This window comes from Archocentrus centrarchus, chromosome 4, assembly GCF_007364275.1.
Source record: "Archocentrus centrarchus isolate MPI-CPG fArcCen1 chromosome 4, fArcCen1, whole genome shotgun sequence".
Taxonomy (NCBI): domain Eukaryota; kingdom Metazoa; phylum Chordata; class Actinopteri; order Cichliformes; family Cichlidae; genus Archocentrus; species Archocentrus centrarchus.
The window spans coordinates 4,383,021-4,410,252 of record NC_044349.1 but is presented as its reverse complement, the minus strand read 5'-3'; the positions used below and the strand labels follow the sequence as shown (position 1 = coordinate 4,410,252).

Sequence of the window (27,232 nt, the reverse complement as noted above, 5' to 3'; positions counted from 1 at the left end):
TAAGCTGTGATGCCATTTTTTTTTTTTTTTTTAAATAGAGAAGAAACTTTCTCGTGGCAACCCTTCTAAACAAGCCATACTTGTTCAGACTTTTTGTAATTGTACTGTCACAAACTTTAACGTTTAACATCCTAACTGAGGCCTGTAGAGTCTGAGATGCAGCTCTGCATCCAGTGTGAAAGTCTGCCAGATCAAATATGCAGAGATACCCAGAGCTTGTGGAAAGTAGGTTTCTCTCAGCCATAGTCGTGCCATAGTCTGACTTTGGGGTGAATTAGGTGGGTTGTCCATACCTGGGAAGATTGTGGCATTGTGTTAACACACACCTGAATGCTCCAGACCAGCAAAAGAAGAAAACTTCTGCTTTTACAAAGGTGCACTCACTGATGATCACTCAGTACATTTGATCAGTAGCACCTGGGTGCTACTAACTCTCTTAATTCTCATAGAGGCAGTTGGGTGAACTGCGTGGCACTCTCTTTAACAGAAAAGGTGATCCAGGTCCTATTGAATGAGAGGACATTTAAGGATGCATTTTCCAACACTTGTATCTTACAAGTGTTGGAAGATGCATCCTTATACTCACGATGCCAATCTGACCCAGAAACAGCTGAACAAAATATCAAAAATATCAAAGCAATGTAAACATAAAACAGCATCCCTGAGCAGGCACAGCAACATCTACTCAACAAGTAACTGATACATCACAAACAATGTTAGCTTACAGAGTACCAGAATAAATAACACTTGACATCCTGATATTCAGCTAAATGCTTTTAATTGTTTTCATACAACATTTGGGTTTATTGGCACAGAGACTAAGCTTACTGCAGTTATTAGTGGGATCATTTTCTTAGTGTTCATTTTCTTGCTTTGGTGTTCATGCTAATTGTTAATGAATTATTAAATAAAGTTATCCTTTAAGAGGTCAACTCATCCCGCGCTCAGCCCTGAAAAATCATGGTGACAAAATTACTCTGATTTAAAGCAGTTGCATAAATATTCTAAAAAGGACAGAAACAGCAGCTAAAAATAAAGCTGACCACTACTATTAAATTAATGTCACTTCATTAAACTGGCGTACAGTAACAAGCTGATTTGCATTTAAAAAGCACTGAAATGAGGTCACCTCTTTGGCTAAATTTGGTCCTGTTTCAAGTGAAGTAATAAGACTTTAGGACTCGTTACCAGACGAGATGAGTCGTCAGGATGAAAATTTCTATCATGTGAAGAGTTCTGAGCAGGCTGAGGGGCTATTAAGCTGATAAAAATAATGAGGGGATAATGATTTGAGACCTTAGCACCTGACTTTTATCACTAACTGCTTTTTTCCCTCTGCTGTGCTTGTGCTCTCAGCAAGGTGCACATTACAAGGACCACCCTGGAGTGTTTGAATGGAGACTACGAGGTGGAACCGGGCTTTGGCCACGAGAGACATGCCTTCCTACAGAAACATCACATTGAAACATTTTTCATCGTGCCATCACACAGACGGAAAGTATGACACTGATTTCTGCTCTGTAAATTCCCTTACAACCGTACAACTTGAGAGGTGACGCAGCTGTCAGTGTTGTAATAGTTAATCCTCTGATGCAGGGAGAGGGAGGCAAGCCATGTGCTAAGCTGGCATACACATGACTAGTATCAATATCTCACACCAGCTGCACATGTGCACCAGAGCTGGGTGTTCGTGTCTATGGCAGGAGAAATGTTTTAAATCCTTCGTAAAATGCACACGCACGGTGCTCACGCCAGCAAACACACTTGATCCAGGTTTTGCAATATCGCACATTCACAGTTTACTGTAAAAATCCTGCTCAAGCCTACTTTATTTCCATGAATGAGCCAATTCTCTAATTTCATGCCACGTCACCCTTTTCCTCCTGTCCTTTACTGGAGAATGTAAATTTTTGAATTTAAAATTTTGTTAATAAAAAAAAAAAAGAAGATGGTTTTCAGAATAATAAAATGGAAGGAAGATGCAATTGGAAATGTTGAGGTCAAATTGAAATTTTAGAATTGCATCCTACGCCAAATTACCCGGGAGGCTTCAGGGAGGAAAATTTAAGTTGTGAAGGGTTTGTGGGTTCCAAACTGATTGCTTTTGAAAGTGATGTATTATATTTTTGGCTTTTTCTCAGCAAGTCATAACTGTTACTTGGGTGTACAACTAATCAACAGTGCAATCATTGCTATCACACAGTATATGATGCTTTTCTTTTCCACACGTGACAGTGAAGTAAATTTCTTTGGATTCTGTTGGTCAGACAAAACAAGGAATTTGAAGCCCTCACTTTGATTTCTTCTGTTTTGAGTTTCTGCCAGTAAATCAAAAGTCTCTCAGCCTGCCTAACGTAAAATGACCCATTGTATTGGTGACTAATTGCATTAGGGAATTCTTTTTTTTGGTAGATTTAAAGTACCACTTCAAGCTAGATGCATCTTATTCACTTGCTATTGGAGCCCTACTAATTTTGGAGCTACATAGTTGTTATTGTTGTCATTTTAATTTTAGTCATATTGCTTTTATAATGATTGGTCAGACCTACTGTGCATTATCATGATTAATTTTCTTTATTTGTAATAGATGTAGAGTAACATGCATGTCCTAAGGGCCAATGGCGATACATAACTTTGATTAACGAGGACTTAAAGGCTGCCACTGGCACAGTGTGGCTCAGTGTGGCGTGACACAGTTTTTGTGTTACTGCTATGCTGTTGATAATAGTTGACTGTTGGAGAATTTTATTGACTCTGTAGAATACCACGAAAAAAATTGCACATTTTTGAATTGAAATATTTGAATTTCTTTTTTTAAAAGGAAACTCAATGTCTATAATTCCTTTGCCACCAGTTTGAAAAATACCACCTGGAAAACAAATTTACATGCATTATAAGACATTTATAGGACTTACAATTTATTTTATCTTAATTTCAGACTTTTTAATGAGCCACATGGACCCTGAGTTTAATCTTGCCATTAAATGTAGAACTGAGATTCATGGTGTAAGCTTGCTAGTCTTTTAGGACCCTTAAAACAGCAAGAACACAGTAACCATCACATTCACATCGTATTTTAACTAACTTTTAGTTAGTTAAAAGTTTAAGTACCTCTAAAATATATGCCCAAAATCAATATATAATAATAATATTAATTCCAGCCCATATAACACAATGCAGTGCATGCTACAATGATACTAATAATGTATATCACAAGGCGAAGTGTAACTTAGAAGTCTAACACATGACATGCTAAATGGTGTAATCAATTTGACTTTGGTGTGTTTCAGTTTTGTATATTTTACTTTTTAGCTAGCTAGCTAAAAGAAAAAAGTGATATTGTGTTTAATCTGAATAGGTGGCTGTAATAATTATAGGTCTTTGTGTTTACTGTTGCATTTTTATTTCTTTAATTGTTGTGCTGTTATAGCATTGTATATTGTGTATATGTGTACGATATTCAAGCTGTTATGCTAGCATACTTATAGCATGTTTAATGCTAGCACAGCGACTGCTAAATGTTAGCTTTTTTACTTCCTGAAGTTCCATCCATCCATAAAAATTAAAGTTTTACTCTTGTAGCTCATGAAGCCTGTGCTTATAGTATATCAAATCAAACCTTAAATGTGTTCTGTATGTCTCTGAGTAGTCTACTTCATTATTTAACGTAATTTTTATTTTTTATTTCCAGATCTTTCCTGGTATTATTCTATCAGACATTAAACCAGCCAAGAGGATGAAGTTTAAGACAGTGTGCTACCTGCTAGTGCAGCTCATGCACTGTAGGAAAATGTTCAAGGCCGAGATCCCCTTCTCCAATGTCATGACCTGTGAGGATGACGATAAGGTGTGTGTCAAAAGCGCCAAAGGAAACATCAGCATCTCTTTGGTTTCATATGAAAAAGTAATTTGCGGTGCTTGTATAAATTTCTGGGTCACCTAGTGAAAAAAGAGAAATCCTCTCAATGGCTAGTATGTATGTTTTTTTGATGGACTGAAATCCTGCTTGGATCCATAATCTGCACAGCATACAGTGACTCGTAAGCACAAACAAACGTTAATATGCATTTCTACATTTCACATCTTTAGAAGTACAGGAGTACTTCTGCTTTATGACAGATTGTTGAAAAGTAAGCCAGTGGGACAGAGACAATACACAACCACTGACGTTGCTTAACCTTGACTTTGTGCCAGATGATATTTTCATGCACATGTGAGCATTAACTGGTGCTTGCTGATGTCTTTCTCCTTAGCTCAGCGTGTAGCTTTGCTTTTAAACCAGTATGACGCACCAGTGAGTCAGACACAAAGTCACCGGGTGTTTGGGTGTTTGGTGTTGTGGCATCACAGGGTCTGGCTGTTAGAAATAGCCTGCTAGCTCTAATCCGCCCAACTCTGTGAGCTCGACCAGGCATTAGTACTTCATGATTCTGATGAGGTTGCATTATGACTGCTGGTAATCACCCACTGCCTGGTATCATCTCCTATAATAGCATTAGACACATTGTTATATGATTATCCAAGTAGCTAAAATCCTTGCATTGTGACACATAGGAAATTTATAATAGAATTATGGCTGTGAATTGTTTGGTGCTATTTAAAAGATCCCGTCTTGCTATACACGACAAATTAAAAGTGGTGAATCTTGCTTCAGTGGCACCTGTCCAAGGCTCGGACATATTGGGCAGCAAGCAAACAGTCAGTTCTTGATACTGATGTGTTGGAGGGAGGAAAAAAAGGCCAAGCATGAGGATCTGAGAGACTTTGTCAAGCCAAAGTGTAACAGCTAAGTGACTGACCACTCCAGGAGTGTCTTGGTAGTTAGTACATACTAAAAGTTGTCCAAAGAACCTGTTGACTGACAACACAGTCATTGTGAGGTTCTTCTGGGAAACTTTGTTTTCTAAGATGTTACTTTGACACCTATTCCCTCCCCTCCTTGTTACAGACTTGTTCGGGAATGGTTTCACAAACATGACAGAGAGCTCAAGCTGTAGCCGTAGAATGCAGATTTTAAATATCTCAGTCTGAGACTGAGCATCTGTGGAATATGCTAAAAACATACCCAACTAAGGGAGGCTTCACCTGGCAACTTTGTAGTTGCATCTTGATGCCACAGGACACCTTCAGACACCATTCCCCAACAAGTAAGAGCTGTTTTGAAGCCAAAAGGGGGGCTTAAAGTGCTTGCATGCACTGTGTTTTGAGACACATTATCTAGATTGGATTGCACTCATTTTGGGGGCACCGTGGTCAACGTTAGGAATAACGTTGATTGCTGCACACTGTGAAAGGAATAGGAAGGCATCCAGCTGGCAGCACGCACAGAAGGCAAAATGGAGGAAAAGTCAATATTGTTTGCCTGAATTAACTAAATTATTCAACACAGGTTTATACTTGTATTGAGACCATAGGACCATGAGCTTGTTGTAGGTCAGCAGTAAATGTAAAGAACTTAGATTTGTTATGTGTTCTTCCAAATAGGTCAATAGATCTAGTACACCTCCAGACGTAATGAGGAGCAGGAGTTGTTAAAACAGATGTAAAACAAAATGTTCACCATATAAATACTACACTATAGCTGTCAAGTAGCAGTAACTTTATATTTACTTTACGATGGATATAGCACATATAATAACATCCTTTAAAAATGTTCTCGAATATTATGTGATATTTTTTTCATGAAAGTGAAAACTAGACAAACCTTTATTGCACGTAATGTAAAGTGTTCTAAGTATTTAAAATATACTTTGTTATAACTTTCAAATTGGGCATTATTTTATTCATTTATGGCATCACGGTGACTGAGTTCCATCTCCCTGGAATCCACCCACAGGATCAATAAAAGGAACTATCACAGAAAAAGCAATTAAAACACACCAATGTGTTCTCTGTGTTCCTGCTTCTTATTTTCTGATTAACTGCTGTCTGAAACTTGAGTGTGATGTGGCATTAGCACTATTATTTTATTACTAGCAGCAGATGAGTATTTATAAACTCATCATCAGATTGTAAATTAGGCCTTTGACTTAAGCACCATCAGGTCAAAAGCTAATGACAAGACAGAAGTAAAGTACTCATTCTAATTAGGGTCAGCTCAGATGTTATTTTACACATTAAAATAACATCTTAATTTCTTACATATAACTTGTAGTTAGTTAAGAGTTTCCAGGCTGTACAACAAACTTCTCAATTATAAAAAAAAAATATTTAAGGTTCTGTAGTTTTGATTGATTGGGTTTGGACCCCTTTGCATAACACCACAGATTTATTCATTTCATAATAAATCTTTTTCATTATGTTTTTTCCAAACTTTGGTCACCTGAATTTAGATTTCACCATTCTTTGCATTTATGAATTTATATGTATTTGTGTACACATAACGTGCATGTGCACATCTCTGTGTCTGTTGGCTTTTGTGTAAAACCCTTTTGAGCTGCTATTGGTGGGGTCGTTTACTGGTACGTAATGGGTATCCTATCCTCGGATATTCAGACAAGCATGTCTGCAGACCTTTTTGTCTTTTTTTTATAGAGTTAAATCAAATTCTCCTGTGCTCAGGAGCTGTGTAAATGCTGAGCTCACAAAACTCTTCATTTGTATGCCTCACCACATCAGCTGGGAGCCAGTCAGCCTTAAAGCATAAGGCAGGCCTCTGATTGTGTTGTCTTCTTTGCTGTTTGACAGCGGCGAGCCTTGCGTACCGCATCAGAGAAGCTGAGGAATCGCACGTCTTTCTCAGCCACTGCCGTGCAGCACTCGCCAGGAACGCGAGTCAACCGCTACATTGGGCGGCTCATTGAAGCCCGGCAGACCGAGTCCGAGACATCAGACCTCAACTACATCACCCTGTTCTACAGGAGCAGAGACAGGGAGCGCAGGGTGAGGACGCACGAGCACTGAACATCTGGCAGAGAAAATAGTAACTTTTTCAACAAATTTAATAAATATATACTTTGCTCATTACACACACAAGATACAACATGCTTCGTGACTGTTCTCCCTCCCTTCTGTCTTGTTCTCACACATACGCTCCCTATACAATCTCTAATTCTCTTTCTCCCCTTTTCCCTCTCTCCCACGCCTGTTGTCTATGATGTGTGTGTGCGTGCGTGTGTGTGTGTGTGTGTGTGTGTGCGTGTAAGAGGAATCCACCCACCCTCTCAGGAGGGGGTGCAGATAATGATTTGGGAACGTCTGAGCGGCACACGTGATATCTTTCTCCCGTGTGTGCGTGGGTAGCCATAAAAGAGACACAGAACAGAGATGGGTGCGTGTGTATGTGTAAGTGCGTGTCAGTGTCTGCAATCTAGACATCCAAACTTGTTTCAGAAGAAATAAAACCTGTGCAAAGTAAAAACTTAATTAACTGTGTATCATGTTTAACATGTTTTAGATGCCTGATCCTTGAGGGGGGGGGGGTGTTAAATACAGAAGACACAAATGAGTATAATGAGGTTTTTTTTTTTTATTCCTGCATAACAAGATTTCTTTCAGTGTGTTGGCTGCGTTCAGGACACATCCTTGTTTTACAAATGTACACATCACCTTTCCTTTTTTCTGCGAAAGATAAGTGAACTTTTATTGGTACAAACATGAGACCATTTAAACACAAAAATTATTCCAAAAAGCCTCCTTCACAATTTAATAAACACAATGGTGGCATGCTATATTCTGTAAAAAAAAAATTATTTTTATAGTAAATGGCTGTGATCGTAAATGGCTTATGGCTCTCACTTGTTGAGGTTATAATCATGTGAGGATCCAACTGCAGACACCGTAGGAGATGGAAAAATCAAATTCTGTATTTTCAAAGGGTAAACAGAAGGCGTTGCAGATATGAGGCAGGATGTCTGTAGTTCAAAATATGTCCAAAAATCCAGATAGGGTAGAAGGAAACCAAACTCTGGAAATATGCTGAGAGCACAAGTCTAGGGATTAGTTTTTTAAATAACAGTGTGTTGTGATAATGACAAATACTGAGGGAGAACACGCAAAATAAATGCACACAAGAGGGAGAGGGATAATAAGGCACAGGTGAACTAAATCAGGACAATAAGCAGGGCGGGCAAAGGGGGATGGTGAGAACACAGAAAGCCACATCAGAAACCATTTTTCAAAATAAAGCAGGAAGTAGATTGAAAGAAGGAAAAAGATTGAACTCACAGACAAACAGTAAAGACAAGGTGAATACTAAATAAAAGCTAAGTGTAGTGTCCAGGTCTGTGGAAGTGCCTTAATCCTGCATTCTTTCTAAAGGCCAGCAGGGGGCGACTCCTCTGGTTTCAAAAAGAAATCTGATCGTATAGAAATCTGTCCCACTGCTCTCCTCAGTAAAGACTTTTCGGGTGAGATTAGGTGCTCACTCACTAGTTTCAAATCATATTGAAACCATCAGGTTTGTTTTATGAATTCTGATCAAATTGAGATCAAATCAAGGTATGCTTTACTGTGTGATTAACCATGTGCAGCATCCCTTAGTTTCTCAGATTAAAGAATCACTCCTCGCTTATCACCTGTGGCTTCCGGGCTCCAAGATGATGACAAACAAAACATCGCAAAGACGCTGCTAACTAATGTGTGATGTCATGTTGGCTACATCCATCTTTCATATTCAATCAATGGGAATTACAGACTGTACTGAAACAAAGGAACCAACATTCAAAACCACAAAGGGAATAAAACTAAGAATTATGGCAAAAAAACATCATAATTAAAAAGACGATGACAGAAAAAGTATAAATACCTTTGAATAGATTTTCAGTTGGGCTATTTTAAAATATCTTCCAGAGACTCTTTGAATTATACTTTTATGGCATACAAACCAACAGCAGCACCGTTAAACTTTATAATAATCATATTAATATTTGTACCTTGTCAGTTTCTAATAATATTGAAATGACCATACAGTTGTCTTCAAATGAGCCCTATATACAGTACTTCTCCTACACCCTTTAGCAGCATGCTCTGGCATGACATGAAAAAGGATTGTCAGTGGTAAACTAACCCTCCTCTGAATGGACCTGGAGCAGTTTTACATTGGACACATGGATGGATGCTTAGTGCTTCTGGTTATATTTACATTTTAAGTCTATGTTTGCTCTTTTTTTTTAGTATCACCAGATATACGATGACCAGTTCATCAGCGCCGTGGTTTCTTTCACTGATCCTCGCTGCCCTGTTTGGCCTTATCTATCTGCTAATGATCCCACAGTACGTAGACACAGTTTGTCCATTCATGTAACGTAACTGGATCAGTCTTGCTAGGGTTTAGTGGAACAATTAGACAGGAAGGTGTTTTTCACTGCAGTCAGTGGAAACTGGGAAAGCCCTTCTCCTTCTGTTGTCTCTTTGGCTCTCAGGGGTATGCTGGTGCTGCTGCTGCTGGTGCTGTGTGTGTGTTTCCATGTGGCCTGTGTCATGTACCTTCATCTCACCAGTGTTCAGGTAAGACTTACAGACCTCACCCAGCAGCCTCACGTGTATGAAGACTGCACTCTGAATCCTCTCTTTGTCATTGGTTTTAGTTGCATGTTTTGAGCCTCTTAGTGGCTCAGCTTCACATTGAATCACTATGATTTTTGCATAGTGACATTGAATGGATAACTTCTATATGACAGTGTGGTATCATGCTACATTGAACTATCATCATACCCTTTAAGTGTCTCCTCTAATAGACCTGCACATAATGAGCCGCACTACAAAATGCACTCATTTCATTCCCAGTCCTGGCTAATGATGTGTCCAAAATGCATTTAAAGTAGATAAACAGGTGCTTCATTTACTCACTCGTTCTATTTTCCACCCCCACCCCTTCCGTTCCCTCTCCTCTGGCTTTAGTGCCAACCGGGCTGCCTCACCATTCAGATCCGAACAGTGTTGTGTGTCTTCCTCGTTCTGCTCACCTACTCTGTTACCCAGGCCTGTGTGGTAAGTGTGTACGTTGGATCCTTTACATAAATTGTATCATGTATATAATAACTGTTAATCGAAAGGAGCCAGACCCAGCCAGGAGCAGATCCAGGACATGCTGGAGAGATTATATCTCTCGGCTGGCCTGGGAACACCTTGGGGTCCCCCCGGATGAGCTGGTAGAGGTGGCTGGGAAGAGGGAGGTCTGGGCTTCTCTGCTTAGGCTGCTGCCCCTGTGACCCGACCCTGGATAAGTGGAAGAAAATGGATGGATGCATGGATGGATGATAACTGCTTTCAGGTCATTTATGGAGCGCATTTTCATTTTTTACTTTTCATTACTTTACACTCATAAAACAATAAAGAATAAAATCATAAAAATATTAGCTGAAAAAAAGAAAAATAAATGAACTCATGTGTTCTTTAGATGGTGGTTTTGCTTTGATGTCATGGGATGTGTCCAAAATCAATCACTATCAGTGGACATAGAATAGTAATCTTGAGCGAAAGGTGTTAGAAACTGTGTCATCATTTCAGTTCTGATCCAGTACACTGTTTACAAGTCTCTGCAGTACATGAGTTGGCAGAATAATATATCACAGCTGAACAGATGGTGCTGCAGAGTCTCAGAAGAATAAAACAGTACTTGTTCAAGTGTAAAATATCCATTAAAATATTTTAAACACAAATCAGGTGGTGTCAGCTTTAGCTTTAGAAGTTGGTCAGACTCAAATGTGTGTGTGTGTGTGTGTGTGTGTAAAAAACAGCAAAGGTTTTGCAGCTGGGACTCAGTGAAGGGTTAGACCTGCCATCTATAGCTTTTAGTGATTTTCATGATTTGTAATTGTATGTGTGTTTTTATTAAGATTACAAAATATCAAAGATGAATCAGAGCCTAATCAGATCAGGTTGTATTGTAAAATATACAAAGCCAAAAACCTATGAAAGTGAATTTTAAATAATATTTTAGATGCAAGACTAAGCCTCTAGTCATGCTACTGGCTCTGCGTTCACAGTGACAATGCTAACTTTTCATCTGTCACCATCAAGCCAGTAAGTAAGCATAATTTGTGTTTGTTGATAGTTGTAACAAATTTGTAACAAAGTCCAGAGCCATGCTTGCAAATGTTTGAGTCTAGAGCACTGCTTTGAGGAAACTTAAGTATTCAGAAGTGCAAGCAGCTTTGTAAGGCTCCCCGAACCATAGACATATAAATGTAGACGCCTTTTTGACTGGGTTGGCCCGCTGATGTTACATAACTGCGTGTCCACCATATTGGAGGAGGCAAAGCTGCGCTGTGAACTAATACAAGTGAATGGACCGATCTTTATAAAGCGCCTTTCTACAAAGTTATTTAAGTTAATGTGTTCATGCACACATTCAAATGTGCACTAATATACACTGGGAAACTGTTAGGCACAAAAAAGTAATTTTGTTTTCAAAATGTTAGAATGGCCAAATACGATCAAAAACAATTCCTCAGTCTTACCTGTGAAAGGTAATCCCATGTGATCCCGCTTTGACTGTAAAATGGTTCGAACCAGAGTGCAGCATCTCTCTCGCTACGTTGGCTGCTTTTGCCACCTCCAATATGGCAGCGACGTGGCGTCTAGGTATATATGTCTATGCCCCAAACTCCCACAGGCACAGTGCAGCTTTGAGCTAAATGCTATTGTTAGTATGCTAACATGCTTTTATGCTAATGTTTAACTGGTGTACTCATTGTTTATACTCTTTATATCATGCATCCTGCCTTTGGTGTGTTACCATGCTAATTTTCGCTAACTAGCATTAACACAAAATGGGATACAGTTTGTGCTCACTGGTATATCATTAGATTTTTGGAGAGCTAAGGCCGTTACACACCGGACGCAAAAATTTCACGTGAATGTGCATTAAAAATATTTTTTGGACTCGCCCGTTCTTAATGCAGCCGTTCGCACCGACCGCGTCATTTCACAGGACGAGTTTACAGCATTTATTTTTTCTGATCAAGTTCAGTTTTTCTGACTTTTGCAAGCGAGCAAACTGATCTGACCAATCAGAGCTCTGCATTTAGCAACATGTGAGCTCACAGCTCAAAACGTGCACCGATGTACTGAATATACAGTGATGTGGGAACAGTAATATACAGTTTTTCCACAAACACACAGCTACATCTGCTGCGGGTCAGTCAGCTGTCTGAAATTATTTCTCTGCCTCCTCAGATGTGATCCCAACTCTGTCAACAAGAGCTCAATCTGCCCCACTGACATCCTGAAATATGCGTGAAAGCGGCAGTGATGCAGCTTCAACTCCGGAATCAAACCACAAAACTCTCCCTGCTGCTGCTTTCTCATGAGTTGAATGAACCCAGAGTCTGTTTCTTCCTTCTGTTGTTTAGAAACATCAGGACCGCATTACATCATTGCTTGATGTCGACTGTATTTTTTCCACAGTGTGTTTTATGAGGATGATTTATTTGCAAAAACACAATGCGTCTGGTGTGTATGTAGTTTACATGACACGTTTGCATCCAAAAGATTCTGAATTTTGTGTAATTTTTACGCAACACGTCCAGTGTGTAAAGGCCTTTAGAGGTGAGAGATGACAATCAGAGGGATCACCAACAATATCATAACTTTTTAAGTTTCTCTAGCATGCTAATAAGCTAAGCTTGAGTGACACTTATCTATCCATTCATCCATTTTGCTTCTGCTTATCCGATTCAGGGTTGTAGGAGAGATGGGGCCCATCCCAGCTATCATAGGGTGAGGCGGGATACACCCCAGACAGTTTCCCCAGTCCATCGCAGGGCCAAAACCTATTAATGCTAAATGTCAGCATGTTTGAATTTTCATTGCAAGCACACTAATTAGCACAAAGCCACAGCTGAGAGCCATTACCGTGACTACAGCATAGCTAGCTTAGCATGGCAGAAGAAGAAAAATGCTACGTTCAGCTACTACCTTACACACAAGCGGCTGCCACAGGAGATAGCTCCAAATATTACAAATATACACCACTTTTTTATACCATATCTTTCCTGATGCAACCCCAAATGGATTTATACCTCCTCCTGGGATCAAACTGGAGATCTTTTGCTTGTTAAGCAGCTATATAAACTAATACATTATTGAGCCACTAGGGTCATTTTGTCATGCTGTGAACATTCAGCTTGATCAGCAAACAGTTTATGGACTGTGCAGAATCTGTACAGAACCACAGACTGTGTGCTCTCCAGTCTCCATGATGCGCAGGTGTGCACTCCAAAGACTCACATAAATGCGCACATGCTGTCTTGCTCTGCAACACAGACAATATGACAGACAGGTCAGTCTTTGCCACCACAGCTGAGAGAGTTCTCCATTACTGTTTAGAGCAGACAAGGCTATAAGGTTGGAACTGTACCCCAGAAGTCATGTTGTAAAATATTTAGCTGAGAATGGAACAATAAATCAGGTGCATAGATTGCTAAATTGTGTATTCAGTTTTCTAACCTTAGCCCGATCGGGTTTTATCAGTGATAAGTGATATCAATGTTAACCACAACACTTGTGTATAACTGGTTAATATATCCTCTTGTAACTTCATATTTTTTATTAAATATTTATGGAGTTTTGAAGATAAATTATCAAGGTAATTTTCTTCTAGGTGGGTTGTGTTCCCTGGGGTAAAGTTGGGACAAACTCCAACCGCTCTATGGAGAACATCCCTGCAGATAATCTCGCAGTTAGATCTGCTAACACCACAGCAATGGAGCGGGCTTGTCCGAACATGGCCTACGCCTTACTATCCTGTGTGGCCGGCACCCTCACCGTGGTCCCTTACATCCGAGTCTCCTCGCTCCCCAAGATCCTCCTCCTCTTCCTACTCTCTGTCGCCTACACAGTTGTCATGGAGACCAGTGGTTACCGCCAAGCTGTGGGGTAAGATTGTTGAAAAAAATTATATATATATATATATATATATATATATATATATATATATATATACATACATTTTTTTTCTCATATATCTTATTATATGTTTCACTGTACAGCAGTTTCCTGATTGACAGTTTGACTTTGCAAACAAAATGTAAAATTTAAATTAAGCACGAGTATATACGTGAAGAGGAAGAAAATAATTAGCAGATTGATCAATCATTTATTTAAGATTCTTTTTTTTTTTTTTAAATGATGTCCATACAAATTAGGTGCAAAATCATTTCCAGTTCAATCTAGTTGGAGGATTTTCCTCTGCCTTCACTAGCATGTATACATAAATTTGTGTTTTTGTTAGTTCTTCTCTTCATAACAGAAATAATTAAAGATAAAAAACAGTGTTTCCATGTCTGCATCTTCCAGTGGTGGCTTTCTCCACACACGAGGTTATGACCCTGTTTTGGCAGTGCTGCTGTTTTCTGGAGCTCTGGCTCTTCATTCAAGACAACTGGACCTTAAACTGCGACTTGACTATCTCTGGGCAACTCAGGTGTGTGGATATTGCTACATTTAACAACCTGTTACTGTTTCTAGCATTCAGGTTTAGTCAGGAATTGATTATTGTAATGCTTATTTTTTTTCTCTCTTTAGTGTATATGCTGAGTCTTGTGTTGTCTCAGTGGATCATCAAAGCCTGGCTGTTTCTATTTTGGGAATGATGATGCATGTTTGTCTTGTCTGCAAATCATTATCTCCCTCTAGTGATAAGGACCAGCAATTACATCTCCTCTCCTCTGGCTTTAAGCCACAGTAAACCTTCATAGTACCAAGAATGCACAGGATCAGTCTCACTTTTTAAAAGATCTGGTTCTCCTCCGTGTGTGTGTGTGTGTGTGTGTGTGTGTGTGTGTGTGTGTGTGTGTGTGTGTGTGTGTGTGTGTGTGTGTGTGCGCGTTGCGTGACTGCTGATGACATCCAGGCGGAGGAGGAAAGAGACGACATGGAAAAGGTGAAGCTAGACAACAAGAGGATCCTGTTCAACCTGCTGCCAGCTCACGTGGCTCAGCATTTCCTCATGTCAAACCCCAGGAACATGGTGAGCATCTGCAGGCATGCCCAGGCTCATCCAACAGGGATCATCAGCCTAAAGTGCATAAGCACCTTTAAAACCAGAAAGCACACCTAGGAGGTGTTTCAGGAAACTCTGAGGTTCAGGTTGGGTGAGTTACAGCTCAGAAGATTTTTAGGTGAAAAGTCGAGACTTTTAAACATCTATATGTTAATGCAAATTTGAAGGCTGAAGAGTAAGCACAAATGAGGGAAAAAATATAAAATGCAGAATTTCTTCATTTTGTTATATTTTATCAATATTTTTAATATGTATTCTTATACTGCTAATGTAAATCTATTTTTTAAACTACCAAATAGAGTAATAGTAATTCCAGACATTCTGCTCTAAGAGGAAATCGGATGAAATAAGCTTTTAAAAACCCAAATAACCAAGTCTAATGCCACCCCCCTGAAGTTCTTCATTTTATCAAATGTGAAGCGCATTCTTATGTAACATAGATGTATGGTTTGCTGGCTAAAATTGGGTCAGGTTGCAGATTCTATGTGGGACCACCTCTCATTGTTGGGAAAAAATATCCCAGCTGTTCAGCATTGTTATCCTGACCATGTGTGATGGTGTTAAAGTGGAAGTGTGAGCTGTTCCATGTGCCCCTCTCCCCCACCACAGGAAGTGATGAAAACATATTTAGCCTGCAAATTAGGGAGCACATAACTCTTCATTGGGAATAAACTGAGAAGTAGTAACAGTAAATTCAGGTTATGTATTCATATTAATCATAGACTGTATTTAAAAGATGGAGACATTAGTTTTGAACTGGATTTAAAAGCCTTGATTTGAACATTTTGGCTACCACCATGCTGTTTTTTCTGGAGCAAGAAGTGACCTCATTTAGAAAAGTGTGTGGAGTGCTAAGCTATCAGCTAAGGCTGACAAGTTTGCCTAGCAAGTTAAATTTAATTGTCTGTGTTGGGTACAACACACAGATAACAACACCTGCTAATTAGTGTTAAGTAACACACCAAGAAAATACCAGAATTTCACTCACCAAAACTGAAGTAAATTTCAGGGAAGGTCTACAGAGCAAGCCATGTTTCTTGTCAGATTATTCCTTAAAGCTGCTTCAAAAGGCACCAAAGAAAGTTTCTTATAAATTCAGTCAGTAGCAACACTGTGACCTAATGTTCTGCCAAAATTATTTTCTGGTTATTATTCAACACAATAACTCAGGATCATAAGGTGAAATTAATGTAAGCTGCAGCTTGGCTTGTTTGCAGAGACACATAAACGTGTTATATGGTAGTGCTGCATGATCCAAAGAGTAAAATGTCCTTATTCATTTTATAGTGGGCCTAGGTTCATCCTATGTCTGAAACATGGCCTTATAGCTCTCTTCCCTTTCCCCTCAAGCCAGGTTAATTCTCATTGGCTGCCCTTCGTAAGCAGAAGGTTTGACTAAGAAATAGGTAAAGCTTCTGTGCTCACACTGTGCCTGAGATGACTATAATGAAGGTAACCGTTCTCAGTGACATCATGCAGAGCCAACAGTAGAGTAAACTGTGTGAAACTGCATATAGAGAAGCCTGAGCTTTTGCCTCATATGTATTGCTTTTACATGTGACCTCATTATTTCAAACTTGGATATGGCAGTAAATATGAAAACACATGATAGGTTCCCTTTCATCTTCAATACCATTTAGAACAATAGAGGAGTTTTATGGCTACTCTGAGAGTACTGGACGGTGGAATTTGTTAATAATGATAAAAAGATAAAATCGTTTATGCTCCAACAATCGGTGGGGCTATACATGAGACGGTGCAGGGATAGTCTGAGGCCGAGCCTCGTAAACACAGGGAGCAGGAAGTCAGGAAGTATGTTTCCAGCACATTGGTAACCCCACAGAGTTACGGTGTATAGAAAGGCTTCCTCTCTTTCCTCTGGGCTAAAGTTCACTCATATACTGTATTCATAACACAACGCAGTGGGACTCCGCTGCCTGGAAGTTGTGCAGCTCCAGCATAATAATTGAACCAACATTTTCTTTGCATCTGCAACTGCAGCTTTGACCTGCAAACATGCTGATTTCATCTGTCGCTATGTAGCTATAATATATGGACAATATTCTGATTCACAGTAGCTGAGCTACTTTGCTTTTTTCTTTATTTTCTAGCACTGTTACCTGTTTTAATTTTGTCCCCTTTGCAAAGTGTCTCTCCTGAGGATCACTGCATTCTCATTTTTTAAAGGGGGAATTTAACCACATGTCACAAAATATGTTGTGAATGCACATGTGCTATTAAAATGCTTTAAAAATATTGTCTTAAATTCAGAGCTTAAAGGGCTTAAATACTTTTAGTCGCGTTACTGCAAGAATTCCCAGCACCGAATACTTCTATTTTCACCCCTTCTACACGCAACTGCATTTTTAAGTACATGCTATTTTTGGAACAGTTTGTCCTCAAATTCAGAAGCCAAAGAGAACACAGGATCACTGCTAACCTCGTTCACATAACCTTAGGTATCCTTAGATTTAATGAAAATCAGCAGGTAGATATCAGCTGAACAACTCAAGGTCAAATTATAAGTCATAACATTTCTATCTTATTTTTAGTTTTAACTTTTATTTTAATGTTAACATTTTAAAACTTCACATTGTTTTTACATAAAAAATGGCTCACTGGGACGAGGAGGTGACCCATATGCCGAAAGACTATTGCATGGGCACAGGTTTGAGTCCACCCTCTGTAATTTCCTGTGTGTTGTCAGGAATAGTATTAATAGTATTACATGGAGAAGCTAGTTGACAGTTGGTTACAAAGTGGCAGCCTAAATAGCATGCCTCATATGAGCATTACCAATCAGCCATCAGTTGATGTGGGCTGGATTTGACATCAGCTGATCTGCCAGGGTTGCTAACTAAACTTGAAAAAACTAATGCAAACACATGTATTATAATAGAGGAAAACAAGTGGGGTTTGACTTTATTGTCAGTGAAGAAAAATAAAACGTATCTTGGGGATGTTCTTCAGGGGTTAGTGGTACACAGTGAAAAAGTTTGGGACAATTTAGGGGATAAATGCAGAAGAAATATAATGGCACTGTAGTGTTATTGTATAATCACTGGGTTAGTTATTTACACTGTACTAAGACAGTGGAAATAAACCAAGAAGTTTAATTGGAACTGCTTCCTAAAAATGTTTCCTTTAAAAACTGTACACAGTTCTTCTTAAGATTAATCAGAGGATGAGAACTGTCACACTCTGAGGAGAGCAAACCAGCTTGCTTTACAAGCCAATGCATCGAGCTACAGGCAGAAATTACAGAGACGGTTAAAAACAAAAATAAGTGCATGACTACAAACCACCATAGACATGAGGAAAAAACATGTTTCAGTTGCACCTGTGACTGCCCAAATTCCACACTCACTGTAGGGTATGTCATGATGACACTGAGTCAGTGCTACTTAATACTGACAAAGGTGAGAAGTGGTTCAAAGGTTCAGTAAGCTAGCACAATTTTCCATGCACAAACATTTCTTCTTCTTTAGTAATTTGGGTGGTTGACTAGCTCTTATTGGATTGTTCTACCCCGCAGGACCTCTACTACCAGTCATACGCTCAGGTTGGAGTGTTGTTCGCCTCTATCGCCAACTTCAATGACTTCTACATCGAGCTCGATGGGAACAACATGGGAGTTGAGTGTCTGAGGCTGCTCAATGAGATCATCGCTGACTTTGATGAGGTGACTAAAATAGTTTGTTCCATCAGTCCATCCATAAATCTTTAGTATTTTATATGTTTTTCATGTCTGCTTACTTTGCCTTTAGTGAATCTGTTGGGCAGCAATGATGCTGTGGCCATGACCGCGGGTTTAAAAAATACTGTTTATTGATGGAATATAAAAAGCAATGTGGCGGCTGGGAAAGTTTGTCAAAATAAGGAATTACTTACAGATGATTTTTGGCCAACTTGAATCTATAATCAGCAGCACAAAGCATTCCTTTACTCAGCCATGCCAAAAGACTCCATTTTAGGTTGCATTCAGATTTGTTTGCCAGAAGAACTTATACACTCACACTCACCACTTCATTAGGTACACCTGTTTAACTGGTTGTTAAATGCAAATATCTAATCAGCCAGTCATGTGGCAGCAACTCAGTCATTTAGGTGTTCAGACATTGTCAAGACAACCTACTGAAGTTCAAACGAAGCATCAGAATGGGGAAGAAAGGTGATTTAAGTCATTTTAGACATGGTGTATTTGTTGGTGCCAGACAGACTGGCCTGAGTATTTCAGAAACTGCTGATCTACTTTTCCTGCACAACCATCTCTGGAGTTTACAGAGGTTGGTTTGAAGAAGAGAAAATATCCAGTGAGCCGCAGTTCTCTGGGTGGAAATGTCTTGTTGATGTCAGAGCCAGACTGCTTCAAGCAGAAAAAAAGGCAACAATGACTCAGTCACTGACTGCAAGGTATGCAGAAGAGCATCTCTGAATGCACAACATGTTGAACCTTAAAGCAGAAGGCCACACCGGGTGCCACTCCTGCTAGCTAGCAATGGGAACCTGAGGCTACAATTTGCATGGGTTCACCAAAACTGGACAGCAGAAGACTGGAAAACATTTCCCTGTATGATGAGTCTCAATTTCTGTTGCAACATTTGGATAGTAAGGTCAGAATTTGGCAACTTGAAAACTTGGAGCCATCCTGCCTTGTAATGTATCAGGTTGGTTGTGGTGGTGTAATGATGTGGGGGTATATTTGTTTTGGCACCTTTGGGCCCCTTAATACCAACTAAGCATTAAACGCCACAGCCTACCTGAGTATTGCTGCTGACCATGTCCATCCCTTTATGACCGCAGTGTACCCATCTAATGATGGCTGCTTCCAGCAGGATAATGTGACTTATCAGAAAGCTCAGATCGTCTCATTTCTTGAACATGACAGTGTGTTCACTGCTCAAATGGCCTCCACAGTCACCAGATCTCAATCCAATAGAGCAACTTTGGGATGTGGTGGAACGGGAGATTCACATTAACAATGTGCAGCTCACCAGTCAGCAGCAACTGCATGATGCTTTCATGCTAGTAGAGAACAAAATCTCTGAGAAATGTTTCCAGCAACTTGATGAATCAATGCCAGAAAGGGCTAAGGTATTTCTGAAGGAAAAATGGGGTACACCCTACACTAGCAAGGTATACCTAATGAAGTGGCTGGTGGGTGCATATGGCGCCTAAGCTGACAATTTACTCCAATTTGATTTGACATTTCTAATAATAGTAATCTCTTCCTCCTGCTTACATTCTGTTTTTTTTCCCTTCCAGCTGATGGACAAAGAGTGCTACAGGGATATTGAGAAAATTAAGACCATTGGCAGTACATACATGGCTGCAGTTGGGCTGGTTCCTACAACTGCTTCCAAGGTAGACTTCACTGATTATATTTACCCCCTGAATCAGGTTTTTGCACTTCAGAACTACTCAGAATGTCCAGTGCACTGTTGAGAGGCCTAGCATTTCCTAGTACGTGTTCACCGGGTGTTTATAATTTAAACACTGCCACATTTCACTCCACAAAATCCTCTGTGGGGGATTACTGACATCTGTGGCGTCAGCATATTCGGCATTTATAAAGTGCCTTTAAACCACACAAAGCTGACAAACAAAAGGGCCCCTTATGCAACTTATGCACAACTTTACCCAAACTTCACCGGTTTTGTTTTGGGAAACCCTGGGGCTTTGTGGCTCTTGCAGATACATATGTATGTAATCGCATCAGGGAAACACAAATGGAGGCTAATATTGGTTTCTATGTCAGATGTATTTCTGCATTAATGTGTCACATATGTGCTTTTTTTCTGACTTCTAGTCAAAAAGGTCCATCACTTCACATTTATGCACCGTGTCAGATTTTGCCATCGAGATGTTCGATGTCCTGGATGCTATCAACTACCAGTCCTATAACGACTTTGTCCTGAGAGTAGGTGAGTGAAGAGATGCACATACACACTCTATGGCCTATATAAACATGGATGTCAAAGCTTCTGACTTATTGCATTGGACACCGTGGACACTCATTGCCGGTAAGCTTGGGAGGAAATGCATCACAGAAAGAGCGTTCCCTGCAGGAAGCTCGTCACAGCGAGAGCTGAAGCTCTGGGTTCCATTGTATTGGGTATCCTGTGGGGAGCTTGCGCCTAGAGCCCTTGTTTAATCCCAGTGTAACCTGGTGTACACAGTGCCATCCTGTCTGCAGCCTGTGGGGCTCCATGTGTAAAAAGTGCCTGTGTTTGTGCGCTTGGCTGGACTCTCATTGCAGAAATGCAACTTGTGGTCATTTGCGCAATTCTGGATTTCCAGTAATGAAAGAAAACAAAGTTAGAACCTCGATATGCTCACTGAAGTCATTGGTGACTAGCTGTAGAGATGATGCAATACCCTTGTCTTGCAAACATGGCATCATAGTTTTAGAAATGAAAATACTATTGCAATTTCTTTTTTTTTTTTTTCCATTTTAGGTACAGTCATCCTAATATCCTAAACACGCCACTAAAGCTCCATTTGAACAGGATTAACATTATATCGAATTGGTAGATAAAATAATCCCTTTGGTCCCTGTTGGGTTAACATATTTCTTTGCATATGAGTTAAAATGTGAAATTACAGGAGGTATAAACGTTCTTTTGACATTATATAAAGAAAGGTGGTCCGAATGTTTAGATACTTTGTCAAAATGACAGTGGACTTTAGATGTGTGTTTGCTATTGTCTAATTTCCCAACATTCTTGTGCTACATGTTTTCTATGAGACGGAAAGTGTATCGTGTAAAGTGTAACCTATATAATATATCACAGCACTCAGTACTCTTCAGATATTAACATTAAGAGCAGTAGGATTTACACTCGACTTTGCAAACAAACAGCACTGTCATCTGCTTGAATTTAGTTCTAATAGTCAGAGAAAACAGTGAACTACAGTTATAGTAAGAGAAGAAGAAGAAAACATCCAGCATGGAACAAAACACTGGCTTACTATGTGCAATAATATGTTACAGTAACAAACCAGAGCTGAGAGTCACTTCAGTCCCTAATTACCTCAGAATCTCATCAGCCTCATACTTAATACGCTCCTCTGCAGTGTAACTGGGAAAGAACCACTGTGTGTGAGACAGACATCCTCTGGACTGATGTCTTTGGCTTGCAGCACTGCTGCACATTCACATATACACATACTCCTTTTCGTCTTACTCCAGCAGCATATTGTTCTGCTTGGAAGATGTTTTTCTGAGCAGCTCCTCCATCTTCATAAACGACTGTAACTCTGTTGCACTCAGCCTCTGTAGACATGTTTTACAGTACTCATAGTGACTTAAACCTGTGGGCTTGGTAGATTTTGACAGTTAGATGGACTTTCCTGCATGCAGTGATTTACATAATGAAAACATGGTAACATGTTTTAGAAATTTAGGCTATTTAGCTCATCTGTTTTACTCGCAAAGTCCTATACAGCAATATTTGTTCAAACTGTAGGCAGGTGTCCTTATTTATTTGCCGTCATTTCCTGAAATATTTGAAAATGTTATCAAACAATCTGAAATGTTCTTTCTGATGTGCACAAGTAAGAAAATGTTTTTACAGGATTTCACATATTCTTTTGAAAGCTTTCAAAGCCAGTCAAGAAATGAGCCTAAGCAGAGAAAAACTGTAACATGTCAGACAGAGTGACTTTCACACGGATGTGGAGAAGATGGTCTCTCAGAAATATACTCCAGTATAAAATTTATGAAGAAGATAAACCGATTTTGTAATTTTGTCTGTTCATGTTACTGAACTGAATCCTGTCGGTATGCATGCACAGGTCTGGTTTGAGTGTTCGAGGAGCGCTAACTAACACCCGGTGATGCAATCACAACACTAAAGTTTGTGGTTCCAGGAGAGGCATGAACGGCACAAATAGTCCATACTCCACAGAGTCAATAAGCACACCAGAGGGAGTCTGTTATTTAGCTCAGCAGCACATTACACTGATCAATTATACTGTATATAGTAATGATAATCTTCTTTGTTACACTAGAAGTAGAGTAAAAATATAAGACCTGACCTTAGACCTGTTTGAAATGCCAGTCATAAAAAAGATCTTATTATTAGGTGTGCAGTGTGTATCCAGTCAGTGTTATGTTAAAAGAAAAAGAAAATGTAAAAAAAAAAAATCTGGATATTTTCCACTAAAAAATGACCTAGGCATCACATGCTTTGTTAATGTTCACACCAGGTATCAATGTGGGCCCAGTGGTGGCAGGAGTGATTGGAGCCCGGAGGCCACAGTATGACATCTGGGGAAACACAGTGAATGTAGCCAGCAGGATGGACAGTACTGGAGTACAAGGAAAGATCCAGGTACAGCTCTTCAGTTAACACGTATGTCTCCTCTGTATCCCTTTCTTCTTCTTTCTATTCCCAAATGTAACAATGTACAAATCTCACTGCAGCTTAACCACTGTATTATGACAACAAATGCGACAGAGGCCAATAATATAGTCACACATGTAACAAAAGAGCAGAAGACAGACAGAAGGTGTCCAGATAAGGTATTTACAGCGCTATTTGAACTAGATGTGGGTTTTGGGTGACTATTTGCTGGGTGGGGTCGTTTTCGCTGGACTTATCTAAATATAAAGGATTTTCCTTGAAAGCACTGCATAGACTCATAACATATCTCCCTCAGTCATCACTTAAAACCCACCACAAGGGTGTGGTTGTGTATCTACCTGTAGAGACCGTGCCCTCTGCATGTTTTTTTTGTTTTGCTTTTCTGGGCTGCAGCCGTTTGGCAGTGAGTGTCTTGCCTACAGCTAATAACAGCACAGGATGGGGCTTTGAATGTAGCAACCAGGACGCACCGCTGCCTCTTTTGCTCTCCGTCAGTGAAGCATGTGCTTTGGCTGCATGCACACAAAGTCCAGCAACACTACGCCGTCCCGATTTTTTGTGAAGGTGTGGGCGTGTTTATTCTGTGCTAGAAAACATAACCGCTGTGAAGCAATCAGAAAACAACAGGTTACTTTGCTGCTCTGTTCTCACTTACACCACTTGACTACATCATTTGTTCTCTAGCTCGCTGCTAAACTGCTGCTTTATTTCTTTCTCTGTTTAGTCTTTTCTGCTGAAACTCAGAGCTGTTCTAACCATGAATGAGCACCGTCTAATTACAAATTAGGGGGAAAAAAGCATGTTTTTAGTGATCAACGCAGGAATCCGACAGGATTCTGTTCTTGGCCCACTTCTCTTTTATATGTAAATGACTTCACCAGAATCTTTTTTTTTTAAGGAGTTTTTTTTTTTTATGATAAACTCCTGTATCAACTGGGTAGGTCTGCTTTTGGAAACTTGTAGTATAGCTAATGTTGTGTTCACACCATTTGCCGCATATTATTTGTGTGGATGCAGTCACTGGTTTTGTAAAGCCACAAATGTTTGCCTATAACAATGAATGGTAGGTGGAGGAAAGCAACTGATAGCTGGAATCAGTGTAACGTATTTTCAGAAATTACCAGGAGTGATTTCACTCAGTTTTCTCTCCTTTTTCTCGTGTGTAAAAGCAAAAACATACAGCTCCAGCTGTCTATAGGTGACAGTAAGATCACCCTTCATTTCTGACTGTCCAGAGTTTATAGGAGATTTTAAGCTGATTTTTTTTTTTTAATCTGTTTGAAATATTTTTCAACTTAACGTAGGTTTGGAAAAGTAATAAAAGGCTTTTCTTGCACCTTGAGGAAGGCGTCAGTGCATCACTTTATTTTTGAATGACTCTAACCTAATAAAATAAAGGTTTTTCATTACTTGTAAACCTACTTTGATGGACTTGCCATATTTTCATGTTTTTTTTTTCCCTTGTTCGTTTAGTAGGAAATTTGTTTTTCTGTTTGGTTTTTCTCCCAGTGCTTGTCAAAATTTAATAAGTTGCATTGTAAATGAAATGGCCTGATTTTGGAAGTATAACAACTGAAGTTGCATTCCGAGAGAGAATTTGAGGAACTTTTAAAAGGGCAGAGATATCCAGCAAACTACTTACATTTAGGCTTATTCAGGTCTCTGTTTCCCTTCAGCTGAATTTTACTGATAGCCTTCTACAACTACATGCTAAATTAAGTTAATTTGTTAATGAAAAAAACCCACATTAGTTACTGCAGCTCAAACTCAAGTTAGGTAATTGGCTAACAGTAGTTTAGTGCTTCTGCAGCAGTCCCATAATTAGTATCACTGACTTTGGAGCGGATGAGCCTGCGCAGGTCAGACTTTGGGAAGTACCCCTCCTGTTTCTTTGGCGCTAAAAAGAGGTCATTCAACAAGCTTGCGTGGTGCCACTACACTATGTGCAAAAATATTACCTGTTAAAATTTAAATTCAGGTGTTTTCAGCCTCAGGTGTCGAAAATAAAGCACCTAACCATGCAGTCTGCCTTTATAAACATTTGTCAAAAAATGGGTCATTTCAAAGAGCTCACTGAATTTGAGCACAGTACTGTAATAAGAGGCCACCGCTGCAACAAGTCAGTTTGTGAGATTTCCTCCATTCTAGATGCTCCACAATCAGCTGTAAATGCTGTTACTGCAATGTGGAAGCATCTGAGAACCACAGAACTCAGCCATGAAGTGGCAGCCCACGTAAAGTTAGAGAGCTTGGTCGCTGAGTGCTGAGGTGCACGGTGTGTAAAAGTCACCAACACTGTGCTGCTGGCTCAGTATCCTCCAAACCTCCTCTGGCATTAACCTTTGCTCAAAAACTGTGTACTGGGAGCTTTATGACTGAGCAGCTCCCACAGGTGTAATGTGTAGGTGGCCCAGCATTTGTGTCCATATAGTACAGTGTATTATTTAAGCAAGTACAAAAACCAAACTAACTCTAATTATAATACATAGTCAAGCACTTAAGTATACTTAGGAGGCAGAAGTTACTGGCTACAATTCCTAAAGCCTAAAAAAGTTCCTCCTCCAGTAAGATGCACTTTTATCAGTCCTCATTTCTTTTAGTGTTTGGGTGCTCAGCATGTGTAATTATTTGCCAGTGTAATACTCTGATTTGTCTTTTCTTTTCGTAAATTGTTGTTGCTATAAGTGTTTGCAAATCCCTTGTGTGTTGTACTTGTTTTTGTTGGCAATTTCTTAATTTTTGTCACGCAGGTGTGTTATGGTTAAGGATTTGGCTTCTGCGTGTCCCCTCCAGGTTACAGAGGACGTCTATCGCCTCATCACCGACTACTACAACTTTGTGTGCCGTGGCCAGGTCAGTGTGAAAGGCAAAGGTCAGATGCTTACGTACCTCCTGGAGGGGCGCAAACAAAGCAGCAGACCATCTCAAACCCAGCAGCAGCAGCCTGGCAATGGAGAACGCCGGGCGAGCACATTCGCCCACGGCAGTGTGTGCACTAGGCTGAGCCCCGCCCCGACGGTGACCACCTACGCTTCTATCAGGACCCCAAGCCCGAGTGTGGCTAAACCGACCACATCCACCAGCACCACCAGGTACCTGCCCTCTGTTCCCACAGCAGTGGTGTAAAGGGCACTGTCTCCATCGTGAATATGAAAAATAAGAATGTAAGAGTGGAGGTGGGTACATAACACAGATGGCTGTAGCAGAGAAAGCCTATTTAAAGAGGAAAGGCTGTTCTCCACTCTTCTTCTGTCTGTGGAAGGCAGGCAGGCTGAGACACTGATCATCCAATGGGAGGCCCAGACGCAGGCCTGAACCCTGGAGCCTGAGGCGTCCTCAATCAGACTGTCCCTCCACATTCGAGCCCTGTTTGTTGTTTCACACGGTGGGATGTCAAGAACAGGATACAGGATGCTTTAGCCACGTTGCTCTGTCATCAATCAAAGGCCAAGGATGTCTCCAGGATTTCAGAGCCGACTGCCAAAAACTGTATCGACAACTACAAAAAAATTAAATAAGCATAAAAACAAACAAACAAAAAAAAACACATTGCAATGCACAATTGAAATTGTAGCACACAGGCCTGTCACAGCAACTGTGTCCGGAAATTCGTCTAACAACTTAAGCTAACCCTTTTTTCTCCCTATAAAACCAAAACAGTGCTGCTGCCTTAGCGACCACTCCTCACAATGAGTTTGTTTTGGGGATTTTTTTGCCATTTTTGTTGCCTTTTAGATCCTTTATTGATTAGTTTATCAGATAAATTCATTGTTGGGACATCGTTGTCCTAGACGCAACTGTTTTTAAAGTGGATGAAGCCAAATGTATAATTGTAGATGGCGGCTCATGACGCAAACTTGCCAAAACGCAACAGGGCGTTGCCTTCGATCGTTTCCGATCGTTTCGATGCCGCACG

At 40.0% G+C, this 27,232-nt stretch overlaps 1 protein-coding gene across 1 annotated transcript in view; it reads left to right on the top strand.

Moving 5' to 3' along the window:
• Positions 1-27,015, top strand: part of adcy1a (adenylate cyclase 1a) — a 53,641-nt gene extending 26,626 nt beyond the window's left edge. Inside the window, 15 exon segments of the mRNA XM_030727801.1 lie at positions 1,357-1,498; positions 3,692-3,847; positions 6,688-6,882; positions 9,115-9,156; positions 9,158-9,213; positions 9,363-9,447; positions 9,841-9,930; positions 13,547-13,821; positions 14,242-14,368; positions 14,798-14,914; positions 18,483-18,629; positions 20,213-20,311; positions 20,757-20,871; positions 23,159-23,283; positions 26,110-27,015. Of these exon segments, the coding sequence (XP_030583661.1) occupies positions 1,357-1,498; positions 3,692-3,847; positions 6,688-6,882; positions 9,115-9,156; positions 9,158-9,213; positions 9,363-9,447; positions 9,841-9,930; positions 13,547-13,821; positions 14,242-14,368; positions 14,798-14,914; positions 18,483-18,629; positions 20,213-20,311; positions 20,757-20,871; positions 23,159-23,283; positions 26,110-26,442 (2,104 nt within the window). The 3' untranslated portion in view covers positions 26,443-27,015.
• The last annotated feature ends 217 nt before the right edge of the window (positions 27,016-27,232 follow it).